General features: G+C 41.6%; 1 protein-coding gene across 3 annotated transcripts in view; it reads left to right on the top strand.

Annotated features, from left to right (window-relative positions):
- Positions 1–25867, top strand: part of TENT2 (terminal nucleotidyltransferase 2) — a 153710-nt gene that overhangs the window by 68479 nt on the left and 59364 nt on the right. For all 3 annotated transcript variants that reach the window (XM_053701362.1, XM_053701361.1, XM_053701363.1), the window contains one exon: positions 18202–18338. In XM_053701362.1, coding sequence (XP_053557337.1) covers positions 18202–18338 — 137 coding nt within the window. The remainder of the gene's footprint in view (positions 1–18201; positions 18339–25867) is intronic.

Below are 25867 nucleotides of genomic sequence, written 5' to 3'. Positions count from 1 at the left end.
TCATTTAAAAATTCATCTGGAGAAAGAGAAGTTTTAAAAGACTTTTTATGTTTACCAGAAGGAGGAATAACAGACATAGCCTTCTTAATGGATTCAGAAACAAAATCTCTTATGTTATCAGGAACACTCTGAACATAAGATGTTGATGGAACTGCAACAGGTAATGGTACTTTACTAAAGGAAATATTTTCTGCATTAACCAGTTTGTCATGACATTTAATACAAACAGCTGGAGGAACAGCTACCAAAAGTTTACAGCAGATACACTTAGCTTTGGTAGTTCCAGCACCAGGCAGCGATTTTCCTGAAGTAACTTCTGACTCAGATGCAACGTGAGACATCTTGCAATATGTAAGAGAAAAAACATATAAAGCAAAATTGATCAAATTCCTTAAATGACAGTTTCAGGAATGGGAAAAAATGCCAAAGAACAAGCTTCTAGCAACCAGAAGCAATGAAAAATAAGACTTAAATAATGTGGAGACAAAAGCGACGCCCATATTTTTTTAGCGCCAAATAAGACGCCCACATTATTTGGCGCCTAAATGCTTTTGGCGCCAAAAATGACGCCACATCCGGAACGCCAACATTTTTGGCGCAAAAGAACGTCAAAAAATGATGCAACTTCCGGCGACACGTATGACGCCGGAAACAGAAAAGAGGTTTTGCGCCAAAAAAGTCTGCGCCAAGAATGACGCAATAAAATGAAGCATTTTCAGCCCCCGCGAGCCTAACAGCCCACAGGGAAAAAAGCCCAAAATTTTTTAAGGTAAGAAAAAATGATTGATTCAAATGCATTATCCCAAATATGAAACTGACTGTCTGAAATAAGGAATGTTGAACATCCTGAGTCAAGGCAAATAAATGTTTGAATACATATATTTAGAACTTTATAAAAAAGTGCCCAACCATAGCTTAGAGTGTCACAGAAAATAAGACTTACTTACCCCAGGACACTCATCTACATGTTTGTAGAAAGCCAAACCAGTACTGAAACGAGAATCAGCAGAGGTAATGGTATATATAAGAGTATATCGTCGATCTGAAAAGGGAGGTAAGAGATGAATCTCTACGACCGATAACAGAGAACCTATGAAATAGACCCCGTAGAAGGAGATCATTGAATTCAAATAGGCAATACTCTCCTCACATCCCTCTGACATTCACTGCACGCTGAGAGGAAAACCGGGCTCCAACCTGCTGCGGATCGCATATCAACGTAGAATCTAGCACAAACTTACTTCACCACCTCCATAGGAGGCAAAGTTTGTAAAACTGATTTGTGGGTGTGGTGAGGGGTGTATTTATAGGCATTTTGAGGTTTGGGAAACTTTGCCCCTCCTGGTAGGAATGTATATCCCATACGTCACTAGCTCATGGACTCTTGCTAATTACATGAAAGAAAGAAAGGGGGGGGAGAGCGAGAGCACTGGGTGGGACCGCTGTACTGCAAAAAATGGCCTGTGTACACGGGCTTTAGGACATGTATGTATATGTATGTGTGTGTATCTATCTCTCTATCTATCTCTCCTATCTCTATCTATCTCTCTATCTATCTCTCCTATCTCTATCTCTCTCTCTCTCTCTCTCTCTCTCTCTCTCTCTCTCTCTCCTATCTCTCTCCTATCTCTCTATCTATCTCTCTCTCTATCTATCTCTCTCTCTATCTCTATCTATCTCTATCTATCCTCATATGAAAAGTGCACAATAAAATTTGTATTTTAAACATCACACAACAAATATTTGACCCATTCACACAAAAATAAGCAGAGAAAAATTGTATTAAGGTGCATCAAAAATCGTATTTTAACAAAAACTTACAATTTCTATGTAGTTTACACAGGAATAAATTGTATTAAATAGGCACAGCGTAAATCATAATTTTAGTACACTGGATGTGCAAAATTCACACATTAGTATTTGTAAATGCAAAATGCTAATTGTAATTGTTGTTTGTTTGTAAAATGGGCTTTCCATGGGTGTATATGAAAATGGCTCTCAAATCCCAGCGTGATTCTGTAAAGATTTTCGCACTGCAGATCTGTTTTATATTAGCTGCAGGGTTTAATTTTTAAAGTGCACCCCCTGCTCACTGCTCACTTCGCTCTAAGGAGCTTCATTACGTTCTTTAGGAGCAATCTTGCCAGTCTCAGGGACTGCTCCCCTTTTTTTTTCTTTCATGTAATTGGCAAGAGTCCATGAGCTAGTGACGTATGGGATATACCAGGAGGGGCAAAGTTTCCCAAATCCTCAAAATGCCTATAAATTCACCCCTCACCACACCCACAATTCATTTTTACAAACTTTGCCTCCTATGGAGGTGGCGAAGTAAGTTTGTGCTTGATTTTCTTCTGTGATATGCGTTTCTCAGCATTTTGAAGCCCGATTCCTCTGAGTACAGTGAATGTCAGAGGGATGTGAAGAGTATCACCTATTGATTCTATGGTTTTCCTCACAGGAAATCTTTTCATAGGTTCTCTACTCCCTTTTCGTATCGACGATATACTCTCATATTCCATTACCTCTACTGTTACTGTTTTAGTACTGGTTTGGCTATCTGTTATATGTGGATGGGTGTCTTTCGGTAAGTATGTTTTCATTACTTAAGACACTTTCAGCTATGGTTTGGCACGTTATAAATTAATGTAAAGTTTTAAATATATGTATTGTACTTCTATTTGCCATGAGTCAGGTTTATGTATATTTCCTTTTGCAGATTATCAGTTTTAAAATTGGGAAACATATTAAGGAAGTTATTTTTTCTTACCTGGGGTATAGTCTGTATAAAATTGACTGCTTTTTCATTCTGGATAGAGATATTTAAATTATGTGGAAGTTATAATATCCTTGCTTTTTGCCTCTTTGTAATCGAGCTACTAAGGTTTACACTTACCAACAATGTGTTTGTTCGACAACAAAATATATACCCAACAGCAAGGAACAGCAATGGGAGCAACCTGTGCTCCCACGTATGCGTGCCTCCATTTGGGCATATGGAAGATGGAAGAAGTGTATCAGAATCCTCTCTTTGAGGAAAATATCCACATATGGCTCAGATATGTGGATGACATTTTCCTCATTTGGGAGGGTTCTGAACACAGTTTGAAAGAATTCGTAGACTGTTTAAATACCAATCAGAGTAACATCTCTCTCACCTTACAGTTTAGTAGAGAAGAAATATCCTTTTTGGATATAACTGTAAAGGTCAATAGGGGATGCTTAGTGACAGAACTTTTGCAAAAGTACCGCTACCAATAGCCTACATCTTGCATCAAGTCATCACCCCTGTCATCTAAAAAAAGGTATTCCCAAGGGTCAATTTCTTAGGCTACGCCGAAATTGCTCTACGAAAGAAAATAGAAAAAGCAGAAATAGAAAAACGTTTTCTAAATAGAGGCTATTCGAAGAAAATAGTCAAAGGGGCCTTAAATGGTGCTGCTCACTTAAATAGAGAGAGCCTTCTTGTGCCAAAGGAGAAGGCCAGTGAATCTAAAATTAGATTAATCACTGAATACAACTGCCATTGGACATCACTAAGACAGATACTTGCAAAAAACTGGCATATCCTTCTTAGTGATGAAGGGGTATCTCGAGATGTCAGCGATTTCCCCAATGTCACAGCCAGAAGGGCGCCCAATTTAAAAGACAAATTGGTAAGAAGCCAATATGTGTCAGCACAGAAACAACCAGATTGGCTCACAAAACCTAGATCTTATGGCAACCATCCTTGTGCAAATTTATTGTTAAAACCAAACACTGCTACACATACAGGTAAAACATACACCTTGAAACACTTCGTGAACTGCAACACTGAGGGGGTTATTTACCTCCTTTCTTGTAACTGCCCACGTTTTTACGTGGGCAAAACAAGAAGGGCCATTAAGGACCGGATAACAGAGCATCGAGATGATGTTAAAAACAAGAATCCAAAAAGCAATGTTGCCAAACATTATGAACAAACACATGGGAGCAATCCTGACTCTCTCTTTCATTGGAATAGATAGGGGCATCACTAACAATAGAGGAGGGGACAATGACAGTCGTCCTCCAGAAAGAATGCAGGTGGATCTCAATCTTGGAAACACAATTACCTGTAGGCCTTAACGATAGAATAGACATGGCCTGTTTCCTGTAATGAATTGTATCCAAAGACTTGTATGCAAAAACCAAGACCTACTTAAAATTGTTGCAGTATATACTGATAATTCTAAAGTACCCTTTATTGTACATAGAAAAAAGTATAAATCTCGTTGTTCTGTGTGTCTTTCAGCTATAGCTTAATATGTTTAAAACATTTGTCTAAGCTTAAGGTTATTAACACTCACTTCGTATAATTAGGTTTTTTATTACTGTTTGATATATCAGAGCTACCTGCAATATTTTCACCCGTCTGTAGAGGCGCTCACTAAAATTTGTATAAATGAGAACGTAAGGATTCCCTCAGTATTACGCCCTGACGAAGCCCGATGTCAATCTTGAAACGGGTGAAACGCGCGTCGGCATAGGTTCAGCCGACCGGATCACGTGATGTCCGTGTTTGTGCCCTGGTGAAAGCAATTCTCAGCACGTCTCTACGGTTCCTTTCAGGCATTTCAAAAAAGCTTGGAATCACTCTTGGAAATATTTGCCGTTGCTACAAAGAGGCTAAGCATGGCTGAATGAATATCTGGACACTCACTGTACTTTTCAGGTCGTATGGTCCCTTATTATCATTTTGCTCTAACTGTGCTAACCAGCTATTACACTGTGCACTAATACTTGGAAAACGCTGCTCTGTCGAGAGGGCGTCTTGATTTACTTGATAAGGACTTAAAACTAAAGAACAGAAATTCAAGCCTGCATACCAAATGAGCGGCTTTACTTTGAGCACTAATACGCTTGCTTGCTATTAACCGCATATGCCTATACCATTGCTTGAAATTCATTGGCCAACTTCATATATATGACCGGCTACAGTATTGCATCCAGATTGTGTGTGATGAATTGCACATGCTATATGTAAAACTGATTGTTATACTCACACACTATTGTGCATATCCTGAGGGCTCGACTGCATTGATCACTTAGATCCCACTTTCTCTTGTAAAGGTGTATCCAGTCCACGGGTTCATCCATTACTTGTGGGATATTCTCCTTCCCAACAGGAAGCTGCAAGAGGACACCCACAGCAGAGTTGTCTATATAGCTCCTCCCCTAACTGCCACCCCCAGTCATTCTCTTGCAGCTCTCGACAAGAAAGGAAGTATCAAGAGAGATGTGGTGACTTAGTGTAGTTTTTACATTCAATCAAAAGTTTGTTATTTTTAAACGGTACCGGCATTGTACTGTTTTTACTCTCAGGCAGAAATTGGAAGAAGACTTCTGTCTGGAGGTTTGATGATCTTAGCGGTTTGTAACTAAGGTCCATTGCTGTTCTCACACATAACTGAAGAGTATGGAAAGAAAACTTCAGTTGGGGGGACGGTCTGCAGATTGCCTGCTTTGAGGTATGTTCAGTATATTTTTTTTTAGAGAGATAATGTGTACCAAATGCACTGACCTTTCTATAAGTTATAAAGACCATATTATGGCTGTTAAAGATTTATCACCTGAGGTTTCTGAGACTGATAAAAGGGAGGTTATGCCATCTAGCTCTCCCCACCTGTCAGAACCTATAACTCCCGCTCAAGGGACGCCAAGTACATCTAGCGCGTCCAATGCATTTACTTTACAAGACATGGCGGCAGTTATGAATCATACCCTCACAGAGGTATTGTCCAAACTGCAAGGGTTACAAGGAAAGCGAGACAGCTCTGGGGCTAGAACAAATACAGAGCTCTCTGACGCTTTAGTAGCTATGTCTGATATACCCTCAAAATGTACAGAAGCCGAAGCAGGAGAGCTTCTATCTGTGGGTGACTTCTCTGATTCAGGGAAGGCGTTACTTCAGTCTGACTCTGAAAAGACAGCATTTAAATTTAAGCTTGAACACCTCCGCGTGTTGCTTAGGGAGGTTTTAGCGACTCTGGATGACTGTGACACCATTGTAGTCCCAGAGAAATTGTGTAAAATGGACATACTTTGCAGTGCCTGTTTACACTGATGTTTTTCCAATCCCTAAGAGGTTTTCAGAAATGATTACTAAGGAATGGGATAAACCAGGTGTGCCGTTCTCTCCCCCTCCTGCTTTTAAGAAAATGTTTCCTATAGATGCCGCTACACGGGACTTGTGGCAGACGGTCCCTAAGGTGGAGGGAGCAGTCTCTACCCTAGCTAAGCGTACAACTATTCCTGTCGAGGACAGTTGTGCTTTCCTAGATCGTATGGATAAGAAATTAGAGGGTTTCCTTAAGAAAATCTTTATACAACAAGGTTTTATTCTCCAGCCTCTTGCATGCATTGCCCCAGTCACTGCTGCAGCGGCTTTCTGGTTCGAGTCTCTGGAGGAGGCTTTACAGGTAGAGACCCCGTTGGATGATATCCTTGACAGGCTTAAAGCTCTTAAGTTAGCCAATTCATTTATTTCTGACACCGTTTTTCATTTAACCAAGCTAACGGCTAAAAATTCAGGTTTTGCCATTCAGGCACGTAGGGCGCTATGGCTTAAATCCTGGTCAGCTGATGTCACTTCAAAGTCTAAACTTCTCAATATCCCCTTCAAAGGGCAGACCCTATTTGGGCCTGGACTGAAGGAGATCATTTCTGATATTACTGGAGGAAAAGGCCACGCCCTTTCCCAGGATAGGTCCAACAAGTTAAGGACCAAACAGACTAATTTTCGTGCCTTTCGAAACTTCAAGAGTGGCGCAGCTTCATCTTCCTCTTCTACAAAACAAGAGGGAAATTTTGCCCAGTCCAAGTCAGTCTGGAGACCTAACCAGGCTTGGAACAAGGGGAAACAGGCCAAAAAGCCTGCTGCTGCCTCTAAGACAGCATGAAGGAGTAGCCCCCGATCCGGGACCGGATCTAGTGGGGGGCAGACTTTCTCTCTTCGCCTAGGCTTGGACAAGAGACTTCCAGGATCCCTGGGCTCTGGAGATTGTTTCCCAGGGATATCTTCTGGATTTCAAAGCTTCATCTCCAAAGGAGAGATTTCATCTCTCACAATTATCTGCAAACCAGATAAAGAGAGAGGCATTCTTACATTGCGTTCAAGACCTACTAGTTATGGGAGTGATTCACCCAGTTCCAAAGGAGGAACAGGGGCAGGGCTTCTATTCAAATCTGTTTATAGTTCCCAAGAAAGAGGGAACATTCAGACCAATCTTAGATCTCAAGATCCTAAACAAATTTCTCAGGGTCCCATCCTTCAAGATGGAGACTATTCGAACCATCCTACCTATGATCCAGGAGGGTCAATATATGACTACCGTGGATTTAAAGGATGCTTATCTACATATTCCGATACACAGGGATCATAATCAGTTTCTCAGGTTCGCCTTCCTAGACAGGCATTACCAGTTTGTGGCTCTTCCCTTCGGGTTAGCCACGGCACCAAGAATCTTTACAAAGGTTCTAGGGTCCCTTCTGGCGGTTCTAAGACCGCGGGGTATTGCAGTAGCCCCTTACCTAGACGACATCCTGATACAGGCGTCAACTTTTCAAATCGCCAGGTCCCATACGGACATTGTTCTGGCATTCCTAAGGTCTCACGGGTGGAAGGTGAACGAAGGAAAGAGTTCTCTCTCACCTCTCACAAGAGTTTCCTTTCTAGGAACTCTGTCAGATAAATCTTCATTTCTACTGAATCAGAGGTCAGGTTGTCAAAACTTCTAACTTCCTGCCGTGCTCTTTATTCCATTTCTTGTCCGTCAGTGGCTCAGTGTATGGAAGTAATTGGATTAATGGTAGCGGCAATGGACATAGTTCCGTTTGCCCGCCTACATCTCAGACCACTGCAACTTTGCATGCTCAATCAGTGGAATGGGGATTACACAGATTTGTCCCCTCTACTAAATCTGGATCAAGAGACCAGGGATTCTCTTCTCTGGTGGCTATCTCGGGTCCATCTGTCCAAGGGAATGAGTTTCCGCAGGCCAGAATGGACTATAGTAACGACAGATGCCAGCCTTCTGGGCTGGGTTGCAGTCTGGAACTCCCTGAAGGCTCAGGGTTCGTGGACTCAGGAGGAGGCCCTCCTTCCGATAAACATTCTGGAACTAAGAGTGATATTCAATGCTCTTCAGGCTTGGCCTCAGCTAGCTGCGGTCAGGTTCATCAGATTTCAGTCGGACAACATCACGACTGTAGCCTATATCAACCATCAGGGGGGAACAAGGAGTCCCCTGGCAATGTTGGAGGTTTCAAAGATAATTCTATGGGCAGAGGTTCACTCTTGCCATCTCAGCTATCCATATCCCAGGAGTAGAGAACTGGGAGGCGGATTTTCTAAGTCGGCAGACTTTCATCCGGGGGAGTGGGAGCTCCATCCGGAGGTATTTGCCCAGTTGATCCAACTTTGGGGCAAACCAGAACTGGATCTCATGGCGTCTCATCAGAACGCCAAGCTTCCTTGTTACGGATCCAGGTCCAGGGATCCCAAGGCAGCGCTGATAGATGCTCTAGCAGCGCCCTGGTCCTTCACCCTGGCTTATGTGTTTCCACCGTTTCCTCTGCTCCCTTGTCTGATTGCCAAGATCAAGCAGGAGAGAGCTTCAGTGATCTTGATAGCCCCTGCATGGCCACGCAGGACTTGGTATGCAGATCTGGTGGACATGTCATCCTTTCCACCATGGACTCTGCCGCTAAGGCAGGACCTTCATCTTCAAGGTCCCTTCAACCATCCAAATCTAATTTCTCTGCGTCTGACTGCTTGGAGATTAATCGCTTGATTCTATCAAAGCATGGTTTTTCCGAATCGGTCATTGATACCTTAATTCAGGCTCGAAAGCCTGTCACCAGGAAAATCTATCATAAGATATGGTGTAAATATCTTCATTGGTGTGAATCCAAGGGTTACTCATGGAGTAAGGTCAGGATTCCTAGGATATTATCTTTTCTCCAAGAAGGAGTGGAGAAGGGTTTGTCAGCTAGTTCCTTAAAGGGACAGATTTCTGCTCTGTCTATTCTTTTGCACAAACGTCTGGCTGAGGTTCCAGACGTTCAGGCGTTTTGTCAGGCTTTAGTTAGGATTAAGCCTGTGTTTAAATCTGTTGCTCCGCCATGGAGTTTAAATTTAGTTCTTAAAGTTCTTCAATGGGTTCCGTTTGAACCTTTGCATTCCATAGATATTAAGCTTTTATCTTGGAAAGTTCTGTTTTTAGTAGCTATCTCCTCGGCTCAAAGAGTTTCGGAGTTATCTGCTTTACAATGTGATTCCCCTTATCTGATTTCCATGCAGATAAGGTAGTGTTACGTACCAAACCTGGGTTTCTTCCTAAGGTGGTATCTAATAAGAATATCAATCAGGAGATTGTTGTTCCTTCACTATGTCCTATTCCTTCTTCAAAGAAGGAACGTCTATTACACAATCTTGATGTGGTTCGTGCTTTAATTTATTTACAAGCTACGAAGGATTTTCGTCAAACATCTGCTTTGTTTGTTGTCTACTCTGGACAGAGGAGAGGCCAAAAGGCTTCTGCAACTTCTTTCTTTTTGGCTAAGAAGTATAATACGCTTATCTTATGAGACTGCTGGCCAGCAGCCTCCTGAAAGAATTACAGCTCATTCTACTAGAGCAGTAGTTTCCACATGGGCTTTTAAAATGAGGCCTCTGTTGAACATATTTGTAAGGCACCGACTTGGTCTTCGCTTCATACCTTTTCTAAATTCTATAAATTTGATACTTTTGCTTCTTCAGAGGCTATTTTTGGGAGAAAGGTCTTACAAGCAGTGGTGCCTTCCGTTTAAGTTCCTGCCTTGTCCCTCCCTTCATCCGTGTCCTAAAGCTTTGGTATTGGTATCACACAAGTAATGGATGAACCCGTGGACTGGATACACCTTTACAAGAGAAAACAAAATTTCTCTTGTAAGGTGTATCCAGTCCACGGATCATCCATTACTTGTGGGATATTCTCCTTCCCAACAGGAAGTTGCAAGAGGATCACCCACAGCAGAGCTGCTATATAGCTCCTCCCCTAACTGCCATATCCAGTCATTCTCTTGCAAGCTCTCAACATAGCTGGAGGTAGTAAGAGGAAATTGGTGTAATATAGTTAGTTTTTTCTTCAATCAAGTTTGTTTTTAAATGGTACCGGAGTTGTACTATTTTATCTCAGGCAGCATTTAGAAGAAGAATCTGCCTGCGTTTTTCTATGATCTTAGCAGAAGTAACTAAGATCCACTGCTGTTCTCACATATGTCTGAGGAGTGAGGTAACTTCAGAGGGAGAATGGCGTGCAGGTTATCCTGCAATAAGGTATAAGTTTTTCTAGGGATGGAATTTGCTAGAAAAAAGCTGCTGATACCGGATTAATGTAAGTTAAGCCTAAATACAGTGATTTAATAGCGACTAGTATCAGGCTTGCTATCAGAGGTATATACTCTGATTAATGTGCAATATAAAACGTTTGCTGGCATGTTTAATCGTTTTTATATATGCTTTGGTGATAAAACTTATTGGGGCCTAGTTTTTTCCACTTGGCTGGCTTGATTTTTGCCTAGAAACAGTTTCCTGAGGCTTTCCACTGTTTTAATATGAGTGGGAGGGGCCTAGTTAAAATTACAGACAGAGACATTCAGCTTCCCTCAGCAGTCCCCTGCATGCTTTAGGACATCTCTGAAGGGCTCAAAAGGCTTCAAAAGTCATATATTGAGGAAGGTAAAGCCACAGTGAAGCTGTGGCAGTTGTTGTGACGGTTTAAAAAACGTTTTTTTCAATTTGTTAATCCGTTTTTTGTATTAAGGGGTTAATCATCCATTTGCAAGTGGGTGCAATGCTCTGCTAACTTGTTACATACACTGTAAAAATTTCGTTAGTTTAACTGCCTTTTTTCACTGTTATTTCAAATTTTAGCAAAATTTGTTTCCCTTAAAGGCACAGTAACGTTTTTTATATTGCTTGTTTAACTTGATGTAAAGTGTTTTCCAAGCTTGCTAGTCTCATTGATAGTCTGTATAAACATGTCTGACATAGAGGAAACTCCTTGTTCATTATGTTTAAAAGCCATGGTGGAACCCCATATGAGAATATGTACTAAATGTTTTGATTTCACTTTAAACAATAAAGATCAGCTTTTATCTTTAAAAAATTTATCACCAGAGGATTCTGGCGAGGGGGAAGTTATGCCGACTAATTCTCCCCACGTGTCAGACCCTTTGACTCCCGCTCAAGGGACTCGCGCTAAAATGGTGCCAAGTACATCAAAGACGCCCATAGCGATTACTTTGCAGGACATGGCGGCGATCATGGATAATACCCTGTCAGCGGTATTAGCCAGACTGCCGGAATTCAGAGGAAAGCGCAATAGCTCTGGGGTTAGACGTAGTACAGAGCGCGCAGATGCCTTAAGGCCCATGTCTGATACTGCGTCACAATATGCAGAAGCTGAGGAAGGAGAGCTTCAGTCTGTGGGTGACATTTCTGATTCAGGGAAACCTGATTCAGATATTTCTACTTTTAAATTTAAGCTTGAGAACCTCCGTGTATTGCTTGGGGAGGTGTTAGCTGCTCTGAATGACTGTGACACAATTGCAGTACCAGAGAAATTGCGTAGACTGGATAAATACTATGCAGTGCCGGTGTGTACTGATGTTTTTCCAATACCTAAAAGGTTTACAGAAATCATTAATAAGGAGTGGGATAGACGCGGTGTGCCGTTTTTCCCCCCTCCTATTTTTAGAAAAATGTTTCCAATAGATGCCACCACACGGGACTTAAGGCAGACGGTCCCTAAGGTGGAGGGAGCAGTTTCTACTTTAGCAAAGCGTACCACTATCCCTGTCGAGGACAGTTGTGCTTTTTCAGATCCAATGGATAAAAAATTAGGTTACCTTAAGAAAATGTTTACTCAACAAGGTTTTATCCTGCAGCCCCTTGCATGCATTGCGCCTGTCACTGCTGCTGCGGCGGCGTTCTGGTTTGAGTCTCTGGAAGAGGCCTTTCGGGCAGCTACTCCATTGACTGAAATACTTGACAAGCTTAGAACACTTAAGCTAGCTAATTCTTTTGTTTCTGACGCCATTGTTCATTTGACTAAACTAACGGCTAGGAATTCTGGATTCGCCATCCAGGCGCATAGGGCGCTATGGCTTAAATCTTGGTCAGCTGACGTGACTTCAAAGTCTAAATTACTTAACATTCCCTTCAAGGGGCAGACCCTATTCGGGCCTGGTTTGAAGGAAATTATTGTTGACATTACTGGAGGTAAGGGTCATACCCTTCCTCAAGACAGGGCCAAATCAAGGGCCAAACAGTCTAATTTTCGTGCCTTTCGAAACTTCAAGGCAGGTGCAGCATCAACTTCCTCTGCTACAAGACAAGAGGGAACTTTTGCTCAATCCAAGCCGGGCTGGAAACCTAACCAGTACTGGAACAAAGGCAAGCAGGCCAGAAAGCCTGCTGCTGCCTCTAAGACAGCATGAAGGAACGGCCCCCTATCCGGTAACGGATCTAGTAGGGGGCAGACTTTCTCTCTTCGCCCAGGCGTGGGCAAGAGATATTCAGGATCCCTGGGCGTTGGAGATCATATCTCAGGGGATATCTTCTGGACTTCAAAGCTTCCCCTCCTCAAGGGAGATTTCACCTTTCGAGATTATCTGTAAACCAGATAAAGAAAGAGGCATTCTTACGCTGTGTGCAAGACCTCCTAGTTATGGGAGTGATCTGTCCAGTTCCACAGTCGGAACAGAGACAGGGTTTTTATTCAAATCTGTGGTTCCCAAAAAAGAGGGAACCTTCAGACCCATTTTGGATCTAAAGATCTTAAACAATTTCCTCAGAGTTCCATTGTTCAAAATGGAAACTTTTCGGACCATCCTACCTATGATCCAGGAGGGTCAGTACATGACCACAGTGGATTTGAAGGATGCTTACCTTCACATACCGATTCACAAAGATCATCATTGGTTCCTAAGGTTTGCCTTTCTGGACAGGCATTACCAATTTGTGGCTCTTCCCTTCGGGTTAGCTACAGCTCCAAGAATCTTTACAAAGTTTCTGGGATCGCTTCTAGCGGTCCTAAGACCGTGAGGTATATCAGTGGCCCCTTATCTGGACGACATCCTGATACAGGCGTCAAGCTTTAAGATTGCCAAGTCACATACGGACATAGTTCTGGCATTTCTCAGGTCACATGGGTGGAAGGTGAACGAGGAAAAGAGTTCTCTATCCCCACTCACAAGAGTCTCCTTCCTAGGGACTCTGATAGATTCTGTAAAAATGAAGATTTACCTGACAGAATCCAGGTTATCAAAGCTTCTAAAATCTTGCCGTGTTCTTCATTCTATTCCGCGCCCTTCGGTGGCTCAGTGTATGGAAGTAATCGGCTTGATGGTAGCGGCGATGGACATAGTGCCATTTGCGCGACTACATCTCAGACCGCTGCAACTATGCATGCTCAGTCAGTGGAATGGGGATTACACAGATGTGTCCCCTCTGCTAAATCTGGATCAAGAGACCAGAGATTCTCTTCTCTGGTGGCTATCTCAGGTCCATCTGTCCAAAGGTATGACCTTTCGCAGGCCAGATTGGACAATTGTAACAACAGATGCCAGCCTTCTAGGTTGGGGTGCAGTCTGGAATTCCCTGAAGGCTCAGGGATCGTGGACTCAGGAGGAGAAACTCCTCCCAATAAATATTCTGGAGTTAAGAGCAATATTCAATGCTCTTCTAGCTTGGCCTCAGTTAGCAACCCTGAGGTTCATCAGATTTCAGTCGGACAACATCACAACTGTGGCTTACATCAACCATCAAAGGGGAACCAGGAGTTCCCTAGCGATGTTAGAAGTCGCCAAGATAATTCGCTTGGCAGAGGCTCACTCTTGCCACCTATCAGCAATCCATATCCCAGGTGTAGAAAACTGGGAGGCGGATTTTCTAAGTCGTCAGACTTTTCATCCGGGGGAGTGGGAACTCCATCCGGAGGTGTTTGCTCAATTGGTTCATCGTTGGGGCAAACAAGAACTGGATCTCATGGCGTCTCGCCAGAACGCCAAGCTTCCTTGTTACGGATCCAGGTCCAGGGACCCAGAAGCGGTACTGATAGATGCTCTAGCAGCGCCTTGGTTCTTCAACCTGGCTTATGTGTTTCCACCGTTTCCTCTGCTCCCTCGACTGATTGCCAAAATCAAACAGGAGAGAGCATTGGTGATCTTGATAGGGCCTGCGTGGCCACGCAGGACCTGGTATGCAGACCTAGTGGACATGTCATTCTTTCCACCATGGACCCTGCCTCTGAGACAAGACCTTCTACTACAAGGTCCTTTCAATCATCCGAATCTAATTTCTCTGAGACTGACTGCATAGAGATTGAACGCTTGATTTTATCAAAGCGTGGCTTCTCCGAGTCAGTCATTGATACCCTTATACAGGCATGAAAGCCTGTCACCAGGAAAATCTACCATAAGATATGGCATAAATACCTTTATTGGTGTGAATCCAAGAATTACTCATGGAGTAAGGTTAGGATTCCTAGGATATTGTCCTTTCTCCAAGAGGGTTTGGAAAAAGGATTATCAGCTAGTTCTTTAAAGGGACAGATTTCTGCTCTGTCTATTCTTTTGCACAAGCGTCTGGCAGAAGTTCCAGACGTTCAATCTTTTTGTCAGGCTTTGGTTAGAATTAAGCCTGTGTTTAAACCTGTTGCTCCCCCATGGAGCTTAAACTTGGTTCTTAAAGTTCTTCAAGGGGTTCCATTTGAACCCCTTCATTCCATTGATATCAAACTTTTATCTTGGAAAGTTCTGTTTTTGATGGCTATTTCCTCGTCTCGGAGAGTCTCTGAGTTATCTGCCTTACAATGTGATTCTCCTTATCTGATTTTCCATTCAGATAAAGTAGTTCTGCGTACAAAACCTGGGTTTTTACCTAAGGTAGTTTCTAACAAGAATATCAATCAAGAGATTGTTGTTCCATCATTGTGTCCTAATCCTTCTTCAAAGAAGGAACGCCTTTTACATAATCTGGACGTGGTCCGTGCTTTAAAGTTTTACTTACAAGCTACTAAAGTTTTTCGCCAAACATCTACACTGTTTGTTGTTTACTCTGGACAGAGGAGAGGTCAAAAAGCTTCGGCAACCTCTTTCTTTTTGGCTTCGGAGCGTAATACGCTTAGCCTATGAGACTGCTGGACAGCAGCCCCCTGAAAGTATTACAGCTCATTCTACTAGAGCTGTGGCTTCCACCTGGGCCTTTAAAAATGAGGCTTCTGTTGAACAGATTTGCAAGGCGGCGACTTGGTCTTCGCTTCATACCTTTTCAAAATTTTACAAATTTGATACTTTTGCTGCTTCGGAGGCTATTTTTGGGGGAGAGGTTCTACAGGCAGTGGTTCCTTCCATTTAAGCCTGCCTTGTCCCTCCCTTCATCCGTGTACTTTAGCTTTGGTATTGATATCCCACAAGTAATGGATGATCCGTGGACTGGATACACCTTACAAGAGAAAACATAATTTATGCTTACCTGATAAATTTATTTCTCTTGTGGTGTATCCAGTCCACGGCCCGCCCTGTCTTTTTAAGGCAGGTCTAAATTTTAATTTAAACTACAGTCACCACTGCACCCTATGGTTTCTCCTTTCTCGGCTTGTTTCGGTCGAATGACTGGATATGGCAGTTGGGGGAGGAGCTATATAGCAGCTCTGCTGTGGGTGATCCTCTTGCAACTTCCTGTTGGGAAGGAGAATATCCCACAAGTAATGGATGATCCGTGGACTGGATACACCACAAGAGAGATAAATTTATCAGGTAAGCATAAATTATGTTTTATGCTTACCTGATAAATTTATTTCTCTTGTGGTGTATCCAGTCCACGGCCCGCCCTGTCATTTTAAGGCAGGTGTTTTTTATTTTTAAACTACATTCACCACTGCACCCTATAGTTTATCCTTTTTTTTTTTCTTGCTTGTCTTCGGTGGAATGACTGGGGGTGGCAGTTAGGGGAGGAGCTATATAGACAGCTCTGCTGTGGGTGTCCTCTTGCAGCTTCCTGTTTCTGTATATAATATTCCATTCGTACACAGATACCTTGAATGCCTGACATTACTTTACCGTATCCATAAGACTGTCATTTCTCTCTTAGATCCCACTTTTCATTTACCTGCCCAGCTGTGACCTCTAACATGGGGTGCTGTGTGCAGCAGGGTGTAGAAAGAATGTCATGCCTTGTAATACCTATGTTGCTATCACATTACTTGTTGATATAAGTATCTCTCAAGTATTTTTACCGGTCAGGTTTAGTGTATTATGTATGACACAGCTAATACTACTATTATGATGTGTATATGTTGCAATTGATCTAATTAACTGTTTTGTATATATTCCACTTCTCACATTGTGTGGGGGGCGGGCCTACTCTGCCAACTCCCTTGTTATCTATCTCTACTATTACGCTAGTAAAAAATATTTTTCAAAAAGAGTGCTGAAATCCCTGTCTTTTTTTCATCCTGGTTGATCTACTCTGGATGATTTCTCTTGTTAATAAAAACATTTCATATTTCTTAAAGGGTCTGCACCATCATTACTAAGTTTAGTAAGGTATAGCCGGTTTAGGCCACCTTAGGATGACTAGCTTAAAGCAAATGCATCCCTCCTGTATATATTTCTTGATTATTTATATTTATATATATATATATATATATATATATATATATATAATATGAAGGATCCTCCCCCCTATACTTTATTGTCTGCCAGTACCCAGTTTACTATCAAATTTGGACTTTTGTTTGTAAAAAAATATATATATATAAAAAAAACATATTTTCTGTAGTGTAGCCTCCTACCCTCCTCCCCCTCCCAAATCCGTTTCCAAAACATTTTCCCCTTTCCTTCTTTCGGCCGATTGAACTTTAAACAACTTGATGACCGTGCGTGGCCGTTCCCACGCTCCCGCCTCAGTACTTGATCACGGACAGGAACTGGAAGTCGCACCGGCGATGATCCCGCCTCCCTGCTATTACTCCCACACATTGTCGCCACCACCTCTGTGGCCCTCTCTGCACCGGTAACTATTTCTGGGGCATGCAGATATAGCACAATCTCGCATTTTAAGCGTCAGAATCCCAGCACTGCAGCAACGTACAGGGTACGTCACTGGTGCTTAAGGGCATAACGACCAGTGTCGTACAGGGTACGACTCTGGTTGTTAAAGGGATTCTAACCCCACATCTTTTCTTTCATGATTCTGCTAGAACATGCAATTTTAAGCAACTTTCTAATTTACTCCTATTATCAATTTTTCTTTGTTCTCTTGCTATCTTTATTTGAAAAAGCAGTAATTAAAGGTTAGTAGCCGGCCCATTTTTAGTTCAGCACCTTGGTAGAGCTTGCTGATTAGTTTGCTACATTTAGCCACAAATCAGCAAGTGCTACCCAGGTGCTGAACAAAAAATGGTCCGGCTCTAAAGCTTACAGTACTGCTTTTTCAAATCAAGATAGCATGAGAACAAAGAAAAATTGATAGTAGGAGTAAATTAGGTGCTTAAAATCTCATGCTCTATCTGAATCATGAAAGAAAAAAATTGGGTTTAGTGTCCCTTTAAGGGTTAATCATTTCTATCATCTGTTAAAGGGACTTGAAACCCAAAATGTCTTGTTTATAATTCACATAGAGCATGCAGTTTGAAACAACTTAATTTACTTCTATTATCAAATTGTATTCATTCTTATGTTGAAAAGCAGGGAAGTAAGATCAGGAGCATGTATGTGTCTGCAGCACTATATGGCAGCCTTTTTGCTAGAGTGGTATCAATTTGCATGAGCACTAGATGGCAGCACTTGCTATGTAGTGCTCCAGACACCTACCTAGGTAATCTCTTCAACAAGGAATATCATGGGAACGAAGCAAACTGGAAAATAGAAGTAAATTGGAAACTTTTTTTGAAGTCGTATGCTCTGAATCACAAAAGAACGTTTTTAGATTCATATTACGATGAAACGTAGTAACCTTTTTTTTTTTTTTTTTTTTTTAATAATTGTAATCCAGTAAAATACTTGCTGTTTTTTCCCCTTTTTAAAGTGCATTTTTCAATATAACTTATGGTAATTCAGAGACTATTTTGTGGGTTTAGTATGATGTACTGTTGTATTTTAAACAATATGTATTTTCTTTTTTTCTTCTGATAGGAGTGTTTTAATCCAACTATGCAGTTGCACCTTGTTCATCATGCACCACGCAATGTCCCTCCTTATGTTTCCAAAAATACTTCATCCCTTGGAGACCTCCTTGTAGGATTCCTCAAATATTTTGCCATAGAATTTGAGTAAGTGCTACAAAATTATCCTCATTGTAATTAATTTTTTTTTTTAAATCTCGATATATATATATATATATATATATATATATATATATATATATATATATATATATATATATATATATATATATATATATATATATATATATATGTATATGTATATGTTTGTGTGTATATCTATCTTCAAAAACTGTATTCCAAAATGTTAAAAGGATAAATACATCCAGGGAACAAAACAATAAAAAATATACATAGAATTATACGGTTTAACGTGTTTCGGCTGAGCACACTGCCATATTCCTAGAACTAACTCCATTACTCTGATGTCAAATAGCTTTCAATCCTAATACATTAATTACACATGTACATTTCACCCTCTAACTCCTTATATACCAAATTAGAAAGTGTTTGCTGAATACAGACTTAATACTTGGGTATAGGAAACAATTTTTTTTGTTTTCATACAAATAATTAAATTATATCAAATTCTAAATTGTATACCCAAGTAGAATTTGTGTTTTTAACTTAAAAGTCCAGTATGTTTCTAGTCTACTAAGAATTGCTACCTGTCTTCACCTTTATTTGCAATCTTAATGGATTCTAGTGCATTCCACCTAAATTAATCTGTATTTTGATTTATGTTCAAATATGAAATGTTTAGCTAGAGCTGAGCTGGGATCATTATTCGTGATATCAGTTAACTATTCACAAATGCGGGTTCTGACCACTCGGTCATCATTCCCACGTTTTGACCCTTACATAAGATACATTCAGCTAGGTATACTACATAACATCAAATTTCTCTCATGTAATGTGTGAAGTAAAGGTTTTTGTAACTCCGATAGTCACATGCTCAAGGTTTGATGCCACATTTAAAGTTTCTATTGCAAAATAACCATGAATTTTGAGCTGCTTCTCCCCCCCCCCCCCCAGCAAATTTGGAGATAAAATATTTCCAAGGGAGTTACCTTTAGAATATTCAAATCTACATCCTCCTTCAATAACCTTTTCCAAATCTTTATTTCCATACAGAATATGGAGATTTTTTTTATTTTTTAAATATTAAAATTCCTTTAATATTGATTAGAGAACTTAGTAATAGATCAAAAATCAGATAAAAAAGACTTTTTTTTGTTTTGTTACTATGTATAGGCTGAATGTATGAATAGAGGATCTTTTTGGCATCTTTGTTGAATGCCCCCTTTGGATAACACCTCCTGAATCATTCTTTCTTGTAATTCCCAATTTGCTTTTAGAAAACCTTTTTTCTGAGCAATTTCTTTTTACTATAAAAATTTGTCTTTCTCCAACATAGGTGTGTCCGGTCCACGGTTTCATCCTTACTTGTGGGATATTCTCCTCCCCTACAGGGAATGGCAAGGAGAGCACACAGCAAGAGCTGTCCATATAGCTCCCCCTCTGGCTCCGCCCCCCAGTCATTCTCCTTGCCGCTCTGAACAAGTAGCATCTCCATGGAGATGGTGAGGAGTTTGTGGTGTTTGTTATTTTAAAATAGTGCCGGTTTGTACTATTTACTCTACAACAGAAAATGAAGAAGATTTCTGTTAAAAGAGGAGTATGATTTTAGCAGCAGTAACTAAAATCAATTGCTGTTCCCACGCAGGACTGTTGAGCCCAGAGTACTTCAGTTGGGGGGAACAGTTTGCAGACTTATCTGCTTCAGGTACGATTAGTCATATTTCTAACAAGACATGTTAATGCTAGAAGACTGTCAGTTTTTCCCTTAGGGGATCGGTAAGCCATTTTCTTAGGTTCATAACAGAATTAAGGCTTATAAATGGGCTCTATACTGGTTGACACTATTGTGGGCTAAATCGATTGGTTTATATCAGATTTATTGGACATTTAGAGTGTTTTTTTTGTGTGTTAAAAGCACTTTTGGGAACGTTTTTTTTGCCTGGCATCTAGTTAGACTACTACTTTAGTCAGAAAGGCCCCTTCACTCTGGTAATGCAGATGGAGGAGGCCCCGTTTTCGCGCCTCAATTGCGCAGTTTATTTCCTTGGCAGTGCATGCAGCTTCATTTGAGGGTCCTGTGGGTAAAGAAAACAGACTCAGGAAGGTTTATTTCAGTGCTGAATCACTTTAAGGGAAGGTAAAAAGCCGCAGCAAGGCTGTGGCAGTGATTGTTGTGTGATAAAATTGTTTATTTGAACAAATAGCTCAGTTTTGCTCATTTTAAGGGTTAAAGTCTTGAAACTTGGTGTGCAATACTTTCAAGGCACTAGTACTCTGGGGTGCAAATTTTGTAAAAATCGGACATTGCCTTCATAGTTTTTCAAACTTTCAGAAATAAAGTGTGCTTGTTTATTATTTAAAGAGACAGTAACTCTTTTCTTTAAAAACGTTTTTATTGGATTATTAGCCTGCCATATTCTGTCTAACATGTCTGTACCTTCAGATAGCTTATGCTCTGTATGTATGAATGCCAAGGTGGTTCCCCCTATTAATGTTTTGTGCAAATTGTGTCATAGCGTCCAAACAAAGTAAGGACAGTACTGTCACATTTAATAAGATTGCCCAGGATGATTCTTCATGTGAAGGTAGTGGGGATAGCTCATCATCCTCTCCTTCTGTGTCAACACCAGTTTTGCCCACGCAGGCGATACCTAGTCCATCTAGCGCGCCAATGCTGGTTACTATGCAGCAATTAACTGCAGTGATGGATAATTCTATAACAAATCTATTATCCAAACTGCCATCCTATTCTAGAAAGCGTGATTGCTCAGTTTTTATATACAGAAGATAAGCAGGTTAGCGCTGAGGACAATTTATCAGTTGTTCCCTCACATCAATTTGAGTATAGCAGTGAGGGAGGGCCTGTCTGAAGGGGAAGTTTCTGATTCAGGAAAAGTTTCTCAGCAGGCAGATACTGATATAGTGATTTTTAAATTTGAGTTAGAACACCTCCGCGCCCTGCTTAAGGAGGTCCTAACTACTCTAGATGATTGTGATTCTCTGGTAATTTCAGAGAAATTGTGCATGCAAGATGGACAAATTCTTAGAGGTTCCAGTGCACGCTGATGCCTTTCCGATACCCAAGCGGGTGGCGGACATAGTGACTAAGGAGTGGGAAAAGCCAGGTATACCTTTTGTTCCACCTCTTATATTCAAGAAAATGTTCCCCATTGTCGACCCTAGAAAGGACACATGGCAGACGGTTCCTAAGGGTTGAGGGGGCGGTTTCAGTGTTAGCTAAGCGCACAACTATTCCTATTGAGGACAGTTGCGTTTTCAAAGATCCTATGGATAAAAGATTAGAAGGACTGTTAAAAAAAGAATTTATTCAGCAGGGCTTCCTTCTTCAACCAATCTCGTGCATTATTCCTGTCACTACCGCAGCGTATTTTGGTTCGAGGAACTGGAAAATTCGCTTCAAAGGGAGACTCCATATGATGAAGTCATGGACAGAATTCACGCACTTAAGTTGGTTAATTCATTTCTTTTGGATGCCGCTTTTCAATTATCTAAGTTAGCGGCGAAAAATTCAGGGTTCGCTATAGTGGCGCGCAGAGCGCTTTGGCTAAAATCCTGGTCGACGAATGTGTCGTCCAAGAACAAATTGCTCAATATTCCTTTCAAGGGTAAGACCCTATTCGGGCTGGAATTGAAAGAGATTATTTCAGACATTACTGGTGGAAAGGGACATGCCCTCCCACAAGATAGGCCTTTTAAGGCTAAGAACAAATCTAATTTTCGTTCCTTTCGTAATTTCAGGAACGGACCAATTCCTAACTCTGCGGCCTCCAGACAAGAAAGCAACACTTCCCAACCTTAACCAGCATGGAAACCATTGCAAGGTTGGAACTAGGGTAAACAGGCCAAAAAAGCCTGCTGCTGCTACCAAGACAGCATGAAAGGGTAGCCCCGATCCGGGACCGGATCTAGTAGGGGGCAGACTCTCTCTCTTTGCTCAGGCTTGGGCAAGAGATGTTCCGGATCCCTGGACACTAGAATAGTCTCTCAGGGATATCTTCTAGAATTCAAGGAACTTCCTCCAAGGGGAAGGTTCCACATGTCTCGCTTATCTTCAGACCAGATGAAGAGACAGGCATTCTTACACTGCGTAGGAGACATAGTAAAGATGGGAGTGATACACCCAGTTTCAATAACGGAACAAGGAAGATTTTTCCAACAATCCAGGAGGGTCAATTCATGACTACCGTGGATTTAAAGGATGCGTACCTGCATATTCCTATCCACAAAGATCTCCATTAGTTCCTGAGGTTCGCCTTCCTGGAAAGACAGTTCGTGGCTCTTCCATTCGGTTTAGCCACTGCTCCCAGAATTTTCACAAAGGTGCTAGGGTCCCTTCTAGCGGTATTAAGACCGAGGGGCATTGCTATAGCACCTTATCTAGACAACATTCTAACCCAAGCGTCGTCTCTTTCCAAAGCAAAGGCCCATACAAGACATTGTTCTAGCCTTTCTCAGATCTCACAGGTGGAAGGTGAACGTAGAAAAGAGTTCCCTGTCTCCGTCAACAAGAGTTCCCTTTTTGGGAACAATAATAGATTCTTTAGAAATGAAGATCTTCCTGACAGAAGTCAGAAAGACAAAGCTTCTAAACGCTTGTCAAGTTTTTCACTCTATTCTGCAGCCTTCCATAGCTCAGTGCATGGAAGTAGTAGGATTGATGGTTGCAGCAATGGACATAGTTCCTTTTGCTCAAATTCATCTAAGACCATTACAACTGATCATGCTCAATCAGTGGAATGGGGACTATGCAGACTTGTCTCCACAGATTCAAGTAGACCAGATGAACAGAGACTCACTCCGTTGGTGGTTGACTCAGGATCACCTGTCTCAGGGAATGAGTTTCCGCAGACCAGAGTGGGTCATTGTCACGACCGACGCCAGTCTATTAGGCTGGGGCGCGGTATGGGATTTCCTGAAAGCTCAGGGTCTATGGTCTCGGGAAGAGTCTCTTCTCCCGATCAACATCCTGGAACTGAGAGCGATATTCAATGCTCTCCGGGCTTGGCCTCAACTCGCGAAGGCCGGATTCATAAGATTCCAGTCAGACAACATGACGACTGTAGCTTACATCAACCATCAGGGAGGAACAAAGAGTTCCTTGGCGATGAGAGAGGTATCCAAGATCATCAAATGGGCGGAGGATCACTCCTGCCATCTATCTTCAATTCACATCCCAGGAGTAGACAACTGGGAGGCGGTTTATTTGAGTCGTCAGACTTTCCATCCGGGGGAGTGGGCACTCCACCCGGAGGTCTTTGCCCAGTTAACTCAACTATGGGGCATTCCAGATATGGATCTGATGGCGTCTCGTCAGAACTCCAAGGTTCCTTGATACGGGTCAGCTAGTTCTCTAAAAGGACAGATATCTGCTCTGTTTGTTTTGTTGCACAAACGTCTGGCAGCCGTGCCAGATGTACAGGTGTTTGTACAGGCTTTAGTCAGAATCAAGCCTGTCTACAGACCTATGACTCCTCCATGGAGTCTAAACTTAGTTCTTTCAGTTCTTCAAGGGGTTCCGTTTGAACCCTTACATTCCATAGATATTAAGTTACTATCTTGGAAAGTTCTGTTTTTGGTTGCTTTTTCTTCTGCTAGAAGAGTTTCTGAATTGTCTGCTTTGCAGTGTGTTCTCCCTATCTGGTATTCCATACAGATAAGGTAGTTTTACGTACAAAGCCTGGTTTTCTTCCAAAAGTGGTTTCCAACAGGAATATTAACCAGGATATAGTGGTTCCTTCTCTGTGTCCGAATCCAGTTTCGAAGAAGGAACGTTTGTTACATAATTTAGATGTAGTTCGTGCTTTGAAATTCTATTTAGAAGCAACGAAGGATTTCAGACAGACATCTTCTTTGTTTGTCGTCTATTCTGGTAAGTGGAGAGGACAGAAAGCTACTGTTACCTCTCTTTACTTTTGGCTGAAAAGCATCATCCGATTGGCTTATGAGACTGCTGGACGGCAGCCTCCTGAACAATTTACAGCTCACTCTACTAGAGTTGTGGCTTCCACATGGGCCTTCAAGAACGAGGCTTCTGTTGATCAGATCTGTAGAGCAGCGACTTGGTCTTCCCTGCATACTTTGCCAAATTTTCAAATTCGATACTTATGCTTCTTCGGAGGCTATTTTTGGGAGAAAGGTTTTGCAAGCCGTGGTGCCTTCCGTTTAGGGGTAACCTGATTTGCTCCCTCCCTTCATCCGTGTCCTAAAGCTTTGGTATTGGTTCCCACAAGTAAGGATGAAACCGTGGACCGGACACACCTATGTTGGAGAAAACAGAATTTATGCTTACCTGATAAATTACTTTCTCCAACGGTGTGTCCGGTCCACGGCCCGCCCTGGTTTTTTAATCAGGTTTGAAAAATGTCTTTCTTTCATGTAATTAGCAAGAGTCCATGAGCTAGTGACGTATGGGATATACATTCCTACCAGGAGGGGCAAAGTTTCCCAAACCTTAAAATGCCTATAAATACACCCCTCACCACACCCACAAATCAGTTTTACAAACTTTGCCTCCAAGGGAGGTGGTGAAGTAAGTTTGTGCTAGATTCTACGTTGATATGCGCTCCGCAGCAAGTTGGAGCCCGGTTTTCCTCTCAGCGTGCAGTGAATGTCAGAGGGATGTGAAGAGAGTATTGCCTATTGAATGCAGTGATCTCCTTCTACGGGGTCTATTTCATAAGGTTCTCTGTTATCGGTCGTAGAGATTCATCTCTTACCTCCCTTTTCAGATCGACGATATACTCTTATATTTACCATTACCTCTACTGATTCTCGTTTCAGTACTGGTTTGGCTTTCTACAAACATGTAGATGAGTGTCCTGGGGTAAGTAAGTCTTATTTTCTGTGACACTCTAAGCTATGGTTGGGCACTTTATTTATAAAGTTCTAAATATATGTATTCAAACATTTATTTGCCTTGACTCAGAATGTTCAACTTTCCTTATTTTCAGACAGTCAGTTTCATATTTGGGATTATGCATTGAATTATCATATTTTTCTTACCTCAAAAATTTGACTTTTTTCCCTGTGGGCTGTTAGGCTCGCGGGGGCTGAAAATGCTTCATTTTATTGCGTCATTCTTGGCGCGGACTTTTTTGGCGCAAAAATTCTTTTCCGTTTCCGGCGTCATACGTGTCGCCGGAAGTTGCGTCATTTTTTGACGTTATTTTGCGCCAAAAATGTCGGCGTTCCGGATGTGGCGTCATTTTTGGCGCCAAAAGCATTTAGGCGCCAAATAATGTGGGCGTCTTATTTGGCGCTAAAAAATATGGGCGTCGCTTTTGTCTCCACATCATTTCAGTCTCATTTTTCATTTGCTTCTGGTTGCTAGAAGCTTGATATTTGGCATTCTTTCCCATTCCTGAAACTGTCTTTTAAGGAATTTGATCTATTTTGCTTTATATGTTGTTTTTTCTCTTACATATTGCAAGATGTCTCACGTTGCATCTGAGCCAGAAGATACTACAGGAAAATCACTGCCTGCTGGATCTACCAAAGCTAAGTGTATCTGCTGTAAACTTTTGGTAGCTATTCCT

Source organism: Bombina bombina, chromosome 2, assembly GCF_027579735.1.
Source record: "Bombina bombina isolate aBomBom1 chromosome 2, aBomBom1.pri, whole genome shotgun sequence".
NCBI classification, from domain to species: Eukaryota; Metazoa; Chordata; class Amphibia; order Anura; family Bombinatoridae; genus Bombina; species Bombina bombina.
Note: the sequence above shows the minus strand (reverse complement) of the source record. Positions and strands in the feature narration are given on the sequence as shown.